At 46.7% G+C, this 17,177-nt stretch overlaps 2 protein-coding genes across 2 annotated transcripts; one reads left to right on the forward strand and one right to left on the reverse strand.

Moving 5' to 3' along the window:
* The first annotated feature begins 805 nt into the window (after positions 1-805).
* LOC119660451 (myogenesis-regulating glycosidase-like) lies at positions 806-3,084 on the forward strand. Its single transcript, XM_038069010.1, has 4 exons — positions 806-1,006; positions 1,083-2,149; positions 2,206-2,731; positions 2,786-3,084. The coding sequence occupies exons 1-4, from the start codon at positions 847-849 to the stop codon at positions 2,974-2,976; spliced, it is 1,944 nt and encodes a 647-aa protein (XP_037924938.1). The 5' UTR covers positions 806-846; the 3' UTR covers positions 2,977-3,084.
* An 11,974-nt stretch (positions 3,085-15,058) lies between these two features.
* Positions 15,059-15,760, reverse strand: LOC119660079. The gene is made up of 2 exons (XM_038068457.1): positions 15,595-15,760; positions 15,059-15,538 (listed from the first exon to the last, which is right to left on the reverse strand). The coding sequence occupies exons 1-2, from the start codon at positions 15,661-15,663 to the stop codon at positions 15,059-15,061; spliced, it is 549 nt and encodes a 182-aa protein (XP_037924385.1). The 5' UTR covers positions 15,664-15,760.
* Between the last annotated feature and the right edge of the window lie 1,417 nt (positions 15,761-17,177).

Raw genomic sequence — 17,177 nt, forward strand, 5'->3', positions numbered from 1 at the left:
TCAGGATTTTCCTACTATGGAACTATGATGTACGATGGAAGAGGCAATGTGGATTGGCTTTGCAGATGACCTACCAATGGTGGTAATTAGGAAACACCCCAGCAGCGTGAAACCATTCATGCCACTGATCCCGGGGGAATTGATTTACCACCTGACATATTTCCTTACGGGAAACGTTAGTTAAGGGAGGGGACGTCCTGGTTTAGATTAGAGCTCTCCACGTGAAGTATCACGGTAATCTCGCAGGAAAATGGGTGGAAGAGTGAGGGTGGTTTTAGTGGGGGCGAATCCCACATGCTGCTGCAACCTGGTACAGCAGCGTCTTGATGAGATTTCTACCTCCATTCATCTGGAGTTTTGGTTCTTCTGTCTGCTTTACGAGAAGGGATGTTTCTTCCCTTTAAAAAGTCTATTTAGCGAATATTACATCCTAATCTATTCCAGGATCTTCTATACTTCTGATGGCCTTCAACTTCACTTTCCTAATCCCAAATGCATGTAAACTTTCCATTGAGTCAAGATGATAAAAACCCAAGGAGGTCCTTGAAATAGTCAATTCATAGACTCATCACGTCATAGTATATCAAGTGTTTTTGCAATTTGCAATTGTGAAATCTCCATTACATAAGTCCTCTCCACAATAGTTAGCAAGTGCAATACGCTTTTGTGATTCTTAGTGTGCAATTGATAAAAAAGTGTTTTGTATTGTTATCGGATTATTTACATTATCTGTAATCGCACACAATCCATCCGTGCTTGGATGGGTCGCGAAGTATATAAGGTAGAAACCATTAGATGACGAGGTTAGTATTGTTATCATTTTACAGTGCAACGATTGGTGCCACAATGTTCACCAAAGGGTCGACTGTGGTTTTGATAGCAACTGTCCTTCTCGCAACATTAATAGAACCCGGAGCTGGACATGGATCCTATCGGGTGTCAAATAGTGAAGTGAAATTGGATTTCTTCGATAAAGATGGTCAAGTGGGGTATGATGTAGTTCGAGGTAAAGTTTATCCCCATTCCACTGGTTCCACGTTTGAAAGTATTCCATGAAAATTTGAATTTTCTCTGATTTTCAGGAAACAGGATCGTTCAAACTTTCACGACGGATGTATCATATCCTCATTCAGCTATAACTAGAACTTCAACTGGCTTAAGACTCGTTGATCCCAGATTAGTTATTGTCGACATAGACATCCTTGAGAATACGCCCGACTTGTTTTTGTACAAAGTTTCCAGAAATATAACTGGAAATAGCAAAGTGCAAGAATGTTTAAATTTGGGCACCGGTTTAGTAAATTGGTATGGAGGTCCTGAAAATCGCTTCCAATACTGGCCTGTTGAGAAATCCACCTATGTAAATTACTCCTACGTTACTAAAGAAGCGGACAATTGTGCTCTTGCCGAACGGTACTGGTTGAACTCTGAAGGTGTCTTCATCTACATCGAAGAGGAGACTCCTTTGTTCATAGACCAAAACGCTCCGGAATATCCAGACCAGCTTTGTTTTACCGCCCGTGAGCAAGCACCTTATGAGAAGACTAACGGAAGTTTCACTTTCAATTATTTCGTTGGAATTGCCACAAATGCTCGCCAAGCTCATTTAGTCGCTGTCAATCGCTTCTTAGGCAAACCCACAAAAGTCCCAGATGAGCGAATGGTCCGCCATCCTATCTGGTCCACCTGGGCTCTGTATAAAACTGAAATTGATGAAAAAATTGTCCGGAACTTTTCGGAGGAAATACTTAAATATAAATTTAATAATAGCCAACTGGAAATCGATGATGATTGGGAAGTTTGCTATGGTGCACTCACTTTCCGTACCTCAAAGTTCGCGAATATTTCCGCTTTAACAACGAGCCTAAAAGCAAAAGGATATCGAGTAACTTTATGGGTGCATCCATTCATAAATAAAGGTTGCGAGCCATGGTACAGTGAAGCCAAGCAGAAGGGTTATCTTGTGCTTGATCGTTCTGGCAATCCAGACACCCAATGGTGGGACAGCAAAGCCAAGGAAGCAGCCTATATCGATTTTACAAAACCAGAAGCTGCCAAGTGGTATTCTGATCGCCTGAAAAAGTTGCAGATTGAAGCAGGAATTGACAGCTTCAAGTTTGATGCAGGAGAGAGCAGTTGGGTTCCGCAGGTGAGTTCCTATAATTAGAAAGCTCTCAATGATCTCATGATCTCACTCAAATATAGAATCCAGTTCTTGTGGGACCTCGTGGTCTAAGTCCGAGTCTTATAACCAAAGCTTATATAAAAACGGTTTCAAATTTCGGTCCAATGGTTGAAGTGCGGTCAGGTCAAGGAACTCAAGACCTTCCAATATTCGTCCGAATGATCGACAAAGATTCTGAGTGGGGCTGGAACAATGGACTAGTCACTCTCATTACGACCCTCTTACAAATGAACATCGCTGGATATCCATTCGTCCTGCCCGACATGATAGGAGGAAATGGTTACAACAATCATCCACCAAATAAGGAAATGTTCATTCGATGGCTGCAAGCAAATGTCTTCATGCCAAGTTTGCAATTCTCCTATGTTCCATGGCAATATGACCAGGAAACTGTGAATATTAGTCAAGCCATGGTGAAATTGCACGATCAATGGACAAATGTTATAATGCAACGTGCCGAATTAGCCACTAGGACTGGGGAGCCTGTAAATCCACCACTTTGGTGGGTTGATCCTGCAGATCGAGTAGCAAGACAAATTTATGACCGTGAGTGCATGTCATTCCATTCATGAATATTGAACTAAAATAATTTAATTGCAGAGTTTCTACTGGGAGATGATATCATTTCAGCACCAGTTATAGTTCCAGGGAAAGTCGATCGTGACATTTATTTGCCGATAGGAAGATGGAGGGATGGCAATACGGGAGTGGTGCATGATGGGCCGAAATGGTTGATGAATTATCCCGCCCCGCTAAGTGTTTTACCATATTTCGTTCGAGTGCAGTCTTAACGTGTTCAAATTTTTTGGCCATTCATTGAACAGGAGTTTCATAGGCATATAAAATGCAGTTATCTCTGTTACTAGGGAAAACTACAAAATAAAAGCTTTTAAAAAAGATGTAGTCTGATTCTGGCTTGCTCTTTCCTCTAGAGTTTCAGCATTTTCCGCTCACTTTCTACGAGTACTAACATTGGATTCTCCTTGGGTTTCTTCTGTCTGTTATTCCAGAACATCCCATTCCAATTTAACTGATGTCCAACTTTTTTATCATAAGACATCCGCATATGCAGAAGAGAGAACTATGAATATTCAGCGAAACAAGTCGATAACAGAGAATGTAAATGAAAAGAGGGACGAAGATGGCTATGGTTTCGTACCAGGGCAAAGGCAACTCATCAGACGCTACCTCACTTCTGGGTATTATCCGCTCCTTTTTATATTTCCTAAAACACACCGAGGGTACTAATTATATTCAACGTAAATCCGCTTAGAGTTCGGTGAGCTGAACTGCAAGGGGGGGTGATACACTTTACAACCCGTGGACCTCAAATTACTACCCTACTCGTGGGACTACATGGCCTATTAACCAATGTGGCGCAGCGGAGTTAACAAACTAAATTTCGAATGTTGTTAATGCGAGCGGATAGATGACGCCACCGGCGCTCTCCATAGCTTTTTTGAATTCGTCACGAGAGGGGGAAGCCAGCGGTGAAAAGGTTCCGTTGGTTGGAAGCAAAGCACTAGTAGAAACATAAAAGTGGTAACTCCGAGGAACTCGCCCGAGTGAAGCGAGGAAAAGCTGCGCCCACGGCCCCAGCTGTCAAAGTGCCACCGGGAGACATTTTCGTTACTCCTTCTTGGAATTTGTGGCCCTAAATAACGGCCTTGCACGCTGGTGTGTCTGCAATTGGTGCAGAAGTCTACTACCTTCCCGGTGATATTTGGATGTTCGTCAGCGGCGACGAGATCACGAACTAGGAGCATCATATAATTGCGCAGCAAATTGCCTTCAGCCGGTTCGGTGAGAAAAACTCAACAACCAGCTGACTTCGACGTAAGGAGCTGGAGCCGCCAACAAGGATCCATCCCACGTTTAAAAAAAAAACGGTTTTTGTTTCTTCTCTCTTTCAAGTTTTAAATATTATCTATTTACATACATATTTTGTTTACATACAATCAAATTAAACCGCTGCAAGAGATGGCGTCGACATTGCGGAATTTTTCATTGGTGGATTTCCGCTCTTTCGGTGTGTTATTGTGTTCTTTTCGGTCTGCGCATCAAGCGTCCGCTTCAGGTAACCGTCCTCGCTGTGCGCTTTCTACATTTTGGCGGCGGTTTCCGGAGCTGTGGTTCGTTCATCTGGAAGCACAGTTCTAGATGTCCGGAATAATGGCGGCCGCGACCAGGTTCAATTACGCGATAGTAGGTCTAGATGAGGAGTTCATCCTACTGGTGCCCGACATAGTAAAGTCGGCCTCATACACGCTTTTGAAGACCGAGTTGATCAGGCGCCTGTCGGTAAGTGAGTAAGGTAAACTGGATCACTTGCTGGCAGGTTTAACGTTGGGCGAGCGAACTCCCAGCCAATTGCTTCGCGAAATGAGACAATTGGGTGGGAGCGGTCTGCTGCTTGAAAAGGGCGATTGGGTAGCAGGTCGTCAGGACAACCTACGGACCGAAGCATTTGTCGGTACCATCGTAGATTCGGCGATAAAGCTACCAGATGTACGCTCCCGTGTAAATCCGCGCCTACCACAAAAACTAGGTCCGCAAGGGGTCCTGGAGACGGCCACCCAGAACGCTGGGCCACGTCGCCTAACGATTTTTAATCCCCTCAGCAGGCGCAATTATCTCGTAGATTCATCCTGGTGGATGTCAGCTTCCCCATGTGTGTGTGTGTGAGAAGCTTCAGCTCCTGGACACTCAGGCCGTGTTGGCCCATTGTACTCGCCTCCCCCGTCTAACGGAATATTCCGGATTCGTTAACGTATCGCAGGATTTCCGTTAGAGGATGTGATGCTACCCGTCGTAATTGGAGAACATCGCTTCCAAAGATCTGATGCCTGGTGCGTCCATTCATATAGGAAATCCTCCGTGGATTCCGCTTCCTCATTACAGGAGGAACACGTATCATCTTCGGTAATTCCTATTCTGAACATATGCCCAGCTAGTGAATTATGACCTGTCAGAATGCCCACAATACACCTACAAGTCCTTCTCCTTTTCGACAGGATAAATTTTGCGGTACGTAGGTTCGGTTCTGGCAGGAAAAGTTTGGTGTGTCGAGCAGCATTTAGGCTCTGTCACCTGTCATTATGGGAAACTTGTTCCCAGTTTTTGAAAACAGACTTAGCCAATGCTACTGATACCCCAATTGCTGGCTCCGGTCCCGGCATAGGGGAGATTGACCCCTCTTTCGCTAAAGTGTCCGAGATTTCATTTCCCTCTATGCCACAGTGACCAGGTACCCAGAGTAGTTCCACCGTATTGAATCTAGACATAGAGTTCAAACGGTTTCTGCATTCCTGAACGATTTTCGAGGTGATCAAAGGACTGCTCAATGCGCTCAATGCAGCTTGCGATACGCCTGCCCTTCAACCGCTCGTCAATCATCCAGTTTGCCGCCCTTAGGATCGCATAAACTTCGGCTTGAAAAACCGTTGCATATTGTCCCAAAGGAAAAGCCCACTTCTCGTTTTTATTCGAGAGGTAGACTCCGGCTCCAGAACCCTCTTCTTCCCCATACTAGGCGCAGACTTCTTGTGTCACTATGGGTTGCTGGTGGACTTGCAAAACAATTCTCTTATAGATCCCACGACCAACCTTAATTCGTCGAGCCAAATGGCATCTCACTCAAGTAACAATCTTTCCGTACTTTTAGAAGACATTACCGACTCTCGCGTTCGGGCACTTCTCCGAAAGTTCAGCCAGATTACTACCGAATGTAGTCTCTCTAAATCTGTGAAGCACAATGTGCAACACCACATTAACACTACTGGTTCCCCAAACTTCTCGAAGGTGCGTTCTCTACCACCCCAGCTGGCTATTGCGCGGAAAGAATTTGAGCAACTTGTTCAACAGGGTATCTGTAGACCTTCAAACAGCTGTTGGTCTTCCCCACTGCATATGGTCCCTAAGCCAAACGGCGAATGGCGCCCTTGTGTGGTTTACAGAAGCCTAAATACACAGACTGTTCCAGACCGATATCCAATTCCGCTCATCCACGACTTTGCACATAATCTCGCAAATTGCCGCATCTTTTCGACCTTGGATTTAGCCAAGGCATATCATCGAATCCCTGTAGCTCCACCAGACATACCAAAGACGGCAATATGTACACCCTTTGGACTCTTCGAGTTCACCCGGATGACTTTCCGATTGCGCTGCAAACCTTTCAAAGGTTCATTCATTCGGTCCTGCGAAACCTGGATTTCTGTTTCGTGTTGTTTTGGTCACTTCTTCCACCGAGTCTGAGCACTTAGCCCATTTCTTCCTTCAAACACAGGTGAGATTCCTCGGACACTCCATTCCCCTGACGGAATACAACCCGACCCAGACAAGGTGCAAGCAATTAGAAGCTTCCCGAGTCCGAAGACAGTGAAGAAGTTGAGGAGGTTCTTGGGCATCCTATTGCCAGTCTTCATGTATTCCTCGAAGACTTGGGTTCTTAGCAAAAAAAATTGCGAACTCTTGGCCACGTTGGAGGGAAGAATCCTCCAAAGAATTTTTGGCCCCCTACATGAGGGTGCGGTGGGCGGGTCACTTAATCCGTATGGATGAGGATGATCCAGCCCGGAAAGTCTATAAGGGCAATATGTATGGTAGGAAAAGAAGAGGAGGCAGACTCTGCTGAGATGGAGCGATGGCGTAGGCCAGGACGCCAGACAACTTTTAAGGATATTGAATTGGTGGACCTCGGCGCAAAACCGGAATGTCTGGAGTTCCTTATTAAGGCAGGTCTAGACCGGATACCGGTTGTTGCACCGTTGATGATGATGATGAATATTTCTGTTCCATTTAACAAACACCATTTATCACCGTTTTTGAATATCTCGTACATTGGTGAAGGTTTTTCCATACATTTTTTCCTTAAAAGAACCACAAAAACCAACCGTGACTGCAATTCACTTTTTCCGGTCTGTGGCTTCTCGGATAATTTCTCGTGGACAAACTTTAGATTTCAACATCGAGCAAGCGTACTCGTATGTTAATAAACAAAATTATTTCCTAAATACATTATTATATTTTAATTGCCCCTGGCGCTCGCGTGTTCCTAATACTACAAAAATTAGTTTTTTGGTCCACTCAACACCAGTCGAGCGTGTAGCGTTCAAATGAAAGTTATTTCCATTCAGAATGATTTGCCTGATGAACTGGGTTCTGGCAATATCAGTAATTCTTAAGATTTCATTGGCGTCTAAACAGGTATATGTTGCATAGCTCACTTATCGCCTACCTCACAAGATGCCTTTCTTTATAGAGATACGAAGTGTTCTTAGTGAAGACTGTGTGTACTCCGAATCCCAAGTATACGGAATGCAACTGGAAGCTTAGAAACCACTCTTGCATCGATGCCGATTACCACATCAAGGAGCCAATATCTGCTCTTACATTGGACCTTTACGTTGCACAAATAGACCATCGCTCAAGGACAACGGTCATTATCAATCGGAAGTACAACCTTTGTGAGAACGTTAACAACTTTGTCGCTCATTATGTATCGCTCTACATTAACTATTTGATCAATGCATTCACAAAGAAGTTGAAATTCGAATGCCCCATCCAACCATCCAACCTTTCTATGAGAGACTTCAAAGTCGATAATAATTTAATAACACTCCCCTTATTCTATAAACCGCGAAGTTACTTCTTTGTAAATGCAACTTTTCTTGACAAAACCGAAACGTCAAGCGAAACTCTTTCCAACCTTTATATCAAATGGAAAATTCAGAAAAAGTGATTGTGGAAGGAAGCAACATGCCAAAATCAGATAAGGAGAAAGAATACCGTTGGTTCTAGCTTGACTCGGTTTTCAACCCCCTCTCCTTGCTTGATTTTCTCCAATATTTTGTATTTTTCAATAAAAGCAAAGTTCGGTTTTTTTGTGCTGAAACATTCAAAGTCTGTTTTTGGATATCAACAGGACTCAAGCAAGAAGACTCACAAAATGGTACCTGAAGTAAAGGAGTTTTTTGGGATCAACGGATCAACGGCTCAGAGAGAAGATTCGTCCAGTAGCTCTGGGCCTAATTCATACCAGTAAGAAGATTGACGAAGATGTGTTCGGGGAAAAACGACCCATTGAAGTCAACCACATACCCCGAAAAAGGGTTCATAAAGGACATCCCCGATGACAGCAAGGTATACCCCTCAGAGGTCGACAGCGACCTTTAACGAGTCTCTTACTATACGGGGTGTGACGCCCCCGAGGTATCGGAGTAAGTAGTTCTGAACCCCTAGCTGACAGTATACTTGCGTCCTAGGTAGTAGCCTCGAGAAAGCTTCTCGGTGAAGAGCGAACCGCGAATGACCGGTACACGCCGGGACACACTGGGAGTCTCCGGAGCCGTCGACAACTCCCTGTCGACGTCGACGGGGTGACGTGAACGTAGCTCTGCCAAGGTGGTACATGTGATGTGTATCAGGAGCCAGGAGCCCCTTCGGAATTCTGGTCGAGTAGTGTGCATTGAACCGGTGTTAGTAGAATGCGTTGCCGCGAGCGCTGATTCGTCCGTGAATTCCGGGATCAGCTAAACGTAGGTCAGGCCTCAGGGAACTAGGGTAGGGGCTGTGTCCCCGAGAGTACAGCCGTTCCTGACTATTACCGCCCACTCCCTTGCACACGATGCGCTGGTTAGTTTTCCATAGAGAAAATACATAAATTTATAAAAAAAGTCGAAGAAACAACAGGGAAGGAGGAAGAGCTGAGTGCGTTTGGTCGCAGCACAAAAATGCGTCGTTCACCGCAGCGATCAGCGAAAGAGGCAGCGGGGGCTGACATACCCGATGTGACACCGGGACGCCGAAATAAAGAAGAAGCCTTATCAAGTGGCGCGACTGACCGTGCGGAGATGGCAACTCCAATACCTTGCAGTGCCCCTGGTTCGAAAGAAAGCTCAGTCAGAATCGCTACTCCTGAGCAGATGAATTCGGACACAAACCGAGTGCAAGTGCATTCGACTGTTCTAGCTTGAGCCGAAGATAAAACGCTCATCAGGAAATGCGCAGCAGTGGTGAAGCGTATGCGGTCGGCCACGTTCCTTCAGAGGAACGTCAGCAAAGGCGTCAGAAACGGGCTGATGGAACTGGAGGAACTATTGGACCTCATCTCCTTCTATAGGCGAACGTGGAGAGCAGCGGAAGACGATTGGAGAGCAGAAACAGCCGCAATCTCCGCTTGCGTCAAACGGACCGCAGATAGCCCACTGCAAAGCGAACTGGCCAAAAACGGAAATAGGACCAGGTGCTTCAAGCAGACTCTCAAAGTAGTTTCCAGGGCCCAAAAAAAAGGCGGAGAAAGAAAAAAGTAAACAACTGACTACGCCGCCAGAGACATGATTGTCCAAAAACAAGGAGGCTGTAAACGAAAAGCTAGGAGCAGAAAAGACGAGGAAACGAAGGATGACTAGACCGTCGGCTCTGATCATTAAGTCGACGGAAGACAAGACATTTGCGGAAGTCCTTAGTGAAATCCGCTACAAAATAAAACCCAAAAACAACGGAGTAGACGTGTTTTCCATACGGAAAACGAGGAGTAGCGGAGTTCTCGTCGAATTGGGCCCAAAGACGACTAACAAGAGTACGTTCTGCGAAGCATTCAATGTGCTCTCTAGAAATCCGGGAACTTGACTGCCTCACAGAAAAGGTTGAAGTAGAGGAGGCGATAAAGCGTGAATGTCCAGAGGTAACCAATGCCCGAGTAGATATCACTTTTGTAAATACTCGAGGCCAAAAACTCGCCGTGGTGGAAGTCCCCGAGCAATATACGAGGAAACTACTTAGCAGCGGGAGAATCAAAATTGGATGAGTAGTATGCAGGATGCGAATGCGGATAGTCCCCACCAAGTGCTATAGGTGTCTGGTCTATGGGCACACGTCCGCAGCTTTCAAGGGACCGGACAGGAGAACACCAGTTCAGCCGGAGATGCGGCCAAGTGGGTCATCAAGCGAAGACCTGCAATGAAAGCGAGAGTTGCGTTCTCTGCAGAGGTCGTGGCGCGTCTGTTGAGAGCGTCGCACACACCGCGGGCTCTGGACGGTGCCTGATCTTCAGGGTGGAATCGGAAAGGACTAGGATGCGCGACCGCTGCGGAAGTAAATACAGATTTAGTGCTAATTAGCAAGCAATACCGAAACAAGGACCCGTCCTCATGGCATCTCGACTTATCGGGCACCGCTGCCATCTGGGTTTCGGGACGACGCTCGACTTCGTGTTCTTGCCGAAGGCCGGGGAAAAGGGGTTTGTCTGAATCCGATGCGAAGTGGTTGACACTATTTGCCGACGAGCGCCAACCCGACGCTTCCCCTGCCTGTGGAATGTCGCGAGGGTGAACATCGGGAAGTTCGTCGAATCTCTTGGAGCAGGCAGGGCCGCGTCACAGCTGACACCGTCGTAAATTCAGTGATGAACCTGATAAGGACGGCGTATGAGGCTTCCATACCCCGGAGGGGCCACAGGCGCGACAAGCCTTTTATGTACTGGTGGACGGCATAAATTGCCAACCTACGAAGGAAGTGCCATAAGCTCCACCGTTTGGCACAACGTTTGCACACCAGCGAGGTGGCATTCACTATAAAGGCACAGTCTAGATCAGCGAGAAGGAGACTTCGCAGCGCTATAAATAAAAACAAAGCTCGCGGCTGACAGAATCTTGTGAACGAGGTCTATGACGGCCCATCGGGACTCGGCTATAAGCTTGTCACCTGAAAAATCGAGGTTCTGCGGAATCCCTGCATACTAAATACCGACCAGGTGGACCGTATTGTGCGGGCATTGTTCCCCAGACATCCTGTACGGGGTGGGATGTCAATAGCGTGGAAAGCGTCGAGGATTGCCCAATTTTCACAATGAGAGAGCTCCAAGAAGCGGTTCTCACTATGGAAAACAAGAAGGCGCCAGGCCCTGATGGCATAACAGCGGAAGTTTACAGACTGGTGTTCCACCAACGGCCAGAATTGCTGCTTGAGGCGTTCAACGCTTGCTTGAAGGAGGGTATTTTTCCTTGTCGGTGGAAAGTGGCCAGACTCGGACGTAAAGGGGACCCGAAGCTCCCGTCTGCATACCGAGCGCTGTATATGCTTGACACGGCCGGGAAAGTGCTCGAGAAGCTTATCAGGAGTAGACTTACTGAAGTGATCCGCACTGCCGGGGACTTATCCCCAAGGCAATTCGGGTTCAGAACAGGGAGATCCACATTAGATGCTGTAATTAAGGTTGTAGATGCGCTTCATCGAGCCGAGGCACACAGCCGCCGATCTCGAAGATGAACAGGTATGCTAGGCACACCTGAAAACTCATTTCACGTGCCAAGCTATCTATTGCGGATATCGAGAGATTATCTGAAAGTCCGCTTGAGGGCCAGAGGAGGATGGAAATCACGTCGGCAGTAGCACAGGGATCCATCCTAAGGCCAGATCTCTGGAACGGTTCTTATCTCAAATGTCAGAAGAGTCGTGCCTGGTCGGTTATGCAGACGACGTTGCGGCACTTGTTGCCTGACGCACTGCTGAAGAGGCGCAAAGCAAAGTTGGCATATTGATGCGACGGGGAAGGAGATGGATGACAGCTCACGGTTTCAGTCTTGCGCTGGAAAAAACCGAAGTAGTCGTCTTGATCAGAAGGAGAATACCGACTCTGCGTCCAATATCGATCGGCGAGTTGACTATAGAGTCAAAACCAACGGTTAGGTAGGTAGGTAGGTATCAGTGGCCGCTCCGAGGAGCCCAAATAGCGCTTTGGTGCGCCGTTTTGATGCCTAAGAACGTGACTGTTGTTATGGAAGCAGGGAGGCAGAGTCCAGCCGGCTCGAATCTTCAGAGCCAGCCCGTAGTATTCACGAAAGAAAGCAGCTCGCCCACCCTGCAGCTAGATGCAGCTAGGTCCCCAAAGAATGGTTTACCCAGCGTCCGCAGCCTGACTCTAAGCAGAGCTGGGCAATCGCAAAGAAAGTGCATGAGGGTTTCCCTTTTTTCTCCGCAGCTTCCACCTGAAATACACTGGCGGGCGAAACCTGGAAAACCGTATGACTTGGATACACTTTGTGTATTCGAGAAAACCCCCGCGGCGACTCCACATGCCATCTTTCATCCGTCGGTAAAGAATACTGTGTTATAATCTTGCAACACGCCGCCGGTCTTCTACTTTGCCCTGGTTGCAAGGTCCACAGCAAAGTTTTTCGTGAAGTTTCGTTTGCGTGTAGCATAGTCCATGGGGGATGCCCAGATTTCGCGAGGTATTTCATCTAGGATGTTGCTGTGGCCGTAGGACTCCGCCCAGCATCCGGACTCACGCAGTCTGCACGCTCCAACGTATTTAATGTGGAGGTCTAGGGGTAGCAGATGCAGGAGTACACTGAGAGCATCTGTCGGGCAGGACTGTAGGGCCCTAGTAGCACCTGCACACGCGGTTCTTTGAATGCTATTAAGCTTCATCCTATTGTAATTTTTCTCCAAAGCCTGTCACAATACAATAGAGCCGTACATTAGGATCGGACGCACTACAGCGGTGTACATCCAGAGAATCATCCTCGGCCGGAGACCCCATTTCTTTGCAAAGGTTCTCTTGCAGGCATAGAAGGCTATACAGGCCTTCTTAACCCTCAGCTCTATGTTCAATCTCCAATTTAGCTTTGGATCCAGGATTACACCCAGATACTTTACAATCGAGAAAAGAACCAATCTTGGTTCGTTCAGCCGTGGTAGATGGAATTCAGGTATCTTTGGCGTGGTGGTGAATAGCATCAGTTCCGTTTTGGCTGGGTTTATGGTGAATCCGCATCTTGCGGCTCACAGGGACACCTTTCGCAACGCTCCTTCCATGATGTCGCTCATAATTGACAGAAACATCCCTGATACTAATCACCAAGTTGTCAGCATACGCCACCATCTTCACCCCGCTGCTTCCAATGTACGTAAAATTTTGTCCATTACTATTAACCAGAGCACCGGTGAGATGGCGCTACCCTGGGGCGTGCCTCTGTTCACAGCTCTGGTTAAGTGGTTGCCTCCCAGATCCGACTGGATTATCCTGGTACTTAGCATGGATATAATCCAATGCGTGAGATACCCCTCCAAGTCAATACCGGTCAAGGCTTCCTTGATGGCGTTGGTACTGACGTTTTTAAAAGCTCTTTCTATATCTAAGAAGGCAGCTATGATATACTGCTTGTAATACAGCGACCAGTTAACCGTGCCAATTACCTCGTGGAGGGCGGTTTCAGTGGATTTTCCTTTGAGGTAGGCATGCTGGGACTTAGAGAAAGGCGTTCTCGCCATAATCGTCCTTAAGTGAATGTCCAGGACGAATTCTAGGGTCTTCAATACGAAAGAGGTCAGGCTGATCGGTCGAAACTCCTTCGTGGACCCATGACCGCGCCTGCCTGCTTTCGGTATGAAAACCAATTGTGCGCGCCTCCAGGACTGCGGCACGTATCCTAAAGAGATGCAGCTCCAGTAAATCTAAACAAGCCACGGCACAACCCTTTCCTGCTGCTTCTGTAGCATCACTGGCATTATGCCATATTTGTATGCGGAGAAACTGTTTATAGCCCAGCCGATCCTATCCTCGGTAATTACAGATTTGATAGTCTTGCACAGCTGGGGTTACCGCAAACCCTCCAAGCAAGGTTCTGACTCATAGTCCTCCTCGTTGGCGGGAAAGTGCGTTTGAACCAGCAGCTCCAGGGTTTCGCTAGTTTCTGTGAGGCAGTCAAGATTCCGGATTTGTAGAGGTCACATGGGCTCTAGGCTGGAAACAAGAGCCTTCTCCCCCAATAGCCCATTGAACGCTTCGCAGAACGTACTCTTGTTAGTAGTCTTTGGGCCCCGCGTTTTTGACGCCTTTGCTGACGTTCCCCTGGAGGAACATTGCCGATCGCGTACGCTTCACCACTGCTGCCATCCTTGGAGGAAGCTCCCATGGTAGCAGTCAGAACTAAGGTTGCAGCTTGTGCATACGTCTTCTTCCTTCCCGCTTTCATGTCCATATTTCTATGGGAAGGACCGGCTTCATTCTCTCTCTCTGATTTGACCACCTTCAGCACACCGGTCCTAATTCTCGCGGGATGCGTGGATGTAGGCCCTGGTGCAAAACACAATAAATCGTTGGCCACCACAGATGTGTTGGTCTTACGGTTTTTGCACGCATTACCGCTGACGGAAGAGTCTGGTCCGTCCAGTGTGGATTTGACCGGGGTTACCAGTTTATCCCCAGCTTTCGCTGAAGATTCCGCCACCTTGTGTTCGATTTCTGTGGACATTACCGTACCTAGAGATAAAGCCACGTTCATGTCCTCATTCCCAAGGTGCTTCATATTCCTTCGCAGTGCCTTCTTCTGCAGCCGGTTTGTGACCTTTCTAGGTTCACGGTCTCCGGGCCGCTTGGGTCCATTTCCACATACCGGCGTTAAACCAGTAGCGTCCCCGCCCCCAGCTTCACTTTCTTCCGCTCCTCCCGGTAAGGGCTAGGTGGTATTGTTATTCAAGCCCGGACCACTTCGCCAACAAGATAGTGATTCGTGTCAATATTGTCCCCTTCCTTTGAACCATATTTGGTGATCTCAACAGCACTCCCTCACTTTGGAAGGATGGTCTGAATCCAATTATTTAGACTCTGCTGTTCTTGAAAAATCGGGATCACCTCAGAATGTTCTACTATGTCTTAACTACTATGTTTTAACACAACACAACCGAACTTTATTCTTATTAAAAACTATAGAGCTTTTAGGTCTAGACCGGACGCCAATTGTGGCTTTATTGATGAACAAGATCAAATCAGGATTTGGTGAAAGTCGGGCACGCCCACGGTGTTGAAAACATTATGAGGCTAAAATCAAACTTGAAGCCGATTGTTTTTCTTATCGAGTAACACAGTTATTTCTTCACAATTTTCCATTCCCCATAAAAACGAGAAAGGGTTTCGCTTAAGGTTTTTGTTTTTTCAAGAAGGGTTGCGTTTGCGAAGAAGTAACTTCGTGGCTTATAGAACAAGCGGAGTGGTATCAAATTACTGTCGGCCGGGAGGTCTCTCATGGATAGATTAGATACCTTGATGGGGCATTCGAATTTAAAATTTTTTGCAAATTCATTGAAGAAGTAGTTGATATAGAGTGATACGTAATGAGCGACTAAGTTGCTAACGTTCTCACAAAGGTTGTACTTTCGGTTGATGATGACCGTTGTCCTCGAGCGCTGGTCAACTTGTGCAATGTAAAGGTTTAAGGTAAGAGAGGATATTGGCTGCTTGATGTAGTAATCGGCATCGATATGAGCGTGGTCCCTGGTCCTCCAGTTGCATTCTGCGTATTTGGGATTTGGATTGCACCAAAGCTTCACTAGGAAAACTTCGTATTTCTGGAAGAAAATGCCGTTTTGTAAGCTGGGCATAACATGACTTTTGCAGACTATACCTCGTTAGATACAAATGAGATGTGGAGGACAACTGTTATTGCCAGAAACCAGTTCACCGGATAATTCATTTTGAAGAGAAATATCTTTTCCTTGAATCAGATGCTGCAGCCCGACTGGCGATGCGTTGACCAAAACAATCTAATATCTATTTTTGAGTATCTGTCGCGCCAGAAAAACAGCAAGAATCGAGGGCAATTAAATATACTTTGTATTAAGTATTTGTATAATGATTGTGTTTATTAACATATGGTGGCTCGATTTTGAAATGCACAGCTTATTTTGATGAAGATAAAACTTGGGTCAAATGATATGAAAAACTGCAAATCGGAAACTGCACATTCAGATATGACTGAATTTCTGATTCTTTTATGAGAATAGCATAAAAAAACTCGCAGAGCTCGTAAATTCCTTTTATTATTTTAAAACGCTTTTAAATTACGTCTATACCTTTACTCTGCCTGTGAGTCGGGGCTTAAGAATGTACTTAAAGTCTTCTCTGATTGTCGTAAGCGGCGAGTAAAAGACATAGAAATTTGTGGTCCAGCAACCTGAAGATTTTGAAACTGTATTACTACGTCAACAGCGCCTCGGATAGGGACTGATCTGACCGCACCGCTGGTCAAAGGGTAGTATAGGTCCCAGGGCGAAACGTGGATTGGTACCCACGATGGAGCATAAAACCTGGGAAATGCCTGCTGAACCAACACCAACAGCTCTACTACCGAACCCTATCTCCACCTCCACGTGGTGACCGCTGGGAGCTCTTTCTTAACGAAAAGCTGCAGACGGAGAAGGATGAAGGCGAGTCTCCCGCGCCTAAAAACGGGACAAATTGTACCAACTGGTCGTCCAGGTTGGGAGTTGGGTACGGCTGACAACCCTACACGGAAAACAACTTGTTACGAAGCCACAACAGGAGCCTCGGACAGGACGGACTTTAAAACGACGGACCCGGCAACGACAACGGATCAACGATTTGTGCATTTTCTTATGGAACGTGCGCTCCCTGTACAGAGATGAAGCTGATGAGCAGCTAGCCGATACCCTGTCCCAATATAGGGCTGATATAACAGCACAAGAGATGCGATGGACAGGGACCGGTTTCCTGGAGAAGAGCCACTACACCATATATTATAGCGGTCATCCAGTAAACCATGTCTCGGAGTAGGTTTCTTAGTCAGCCAAAAAAGGAAACCTGCTGTTATCGGCTTTGAAAACATAAGCGAACGGCTATGCACTCTGCGCTTGCGAGGCAAGTTTAGAAATATAAGCCTCATAAACGTTCACGCCCCTACAGAGGAGACTGCAGAGTCGGAGAAGGATACCTTCTACGAGGCAGTAGAACGAACCCTCGAAGCCTGTCCCAGATATGATATCAAAATCATACTTGGGGATTTTAACAGCCAAGTAGGGACGAAGCCCGTATTCAGGCGATACGTTGGCTCCCATAGCTTACACGAAAAAACAAATGATAACGGACTGCGGATTATTCAATTAGCAGGGTCAGACCAGGTTGTTGAAAGTACCTGGTTTGCGCGGAAAGCGGTCCACAAACATACGTGGGCCTCTCCAGACGGGGCCA

Source organism: Hermetia illucens, chromosome 6 (assembly GCF_905115235.1).
Source record: "Hermetia illucens chromosome 6, iHerIll2.2.curated.20191125, whole genome shotgun sequence".
In the NCBI taxonomy this organism is placed as follows: Eukaryota; Metazoa; Arthropoda; class Insecta; order Diptera; family Stratiomyidae; genus Hermetia; species Hermetia illucens.

Bases quoted from the DNA above. Each gene is read 5' to 3' on its own strand.
- LOC119660079 (XM_038068457.1), bottom strand. From the start codon at position 15,663: ATGAATTATCCGGTGAACTGGTTTCTGGCAATAACAGTTGTCCTCCAC. The intron at 15,539-15,594 runs GTATAGTCTGCA...ATTTTCTTCCAG, and splicing joins TCTCATTTGTATCTAACGAG to AAATACGAAGTTTTCCTAGT.
- LOC119660451 (XM_038069010.1), top strand. From the start codon at position 847: ATGTTCACCAAAGGGTCGACTGTGGTTTTGATAGCAACTGTCCTTCTC. The intron at 1,007-1,082 runs GTAAAGTTTATC...TCTGATTTTCAG, and splicing joins GGGGTATGATGTAGTTCGAG to GAAACAGGATCGTTCAAACT. The intron at 2,732-2,785 runs GTGAGTGCATGT...ATTTAATTGCAG, and splicing joins AGCAAGACAAATTTATGACC to AGTTTCTACTGGGAGATGAT.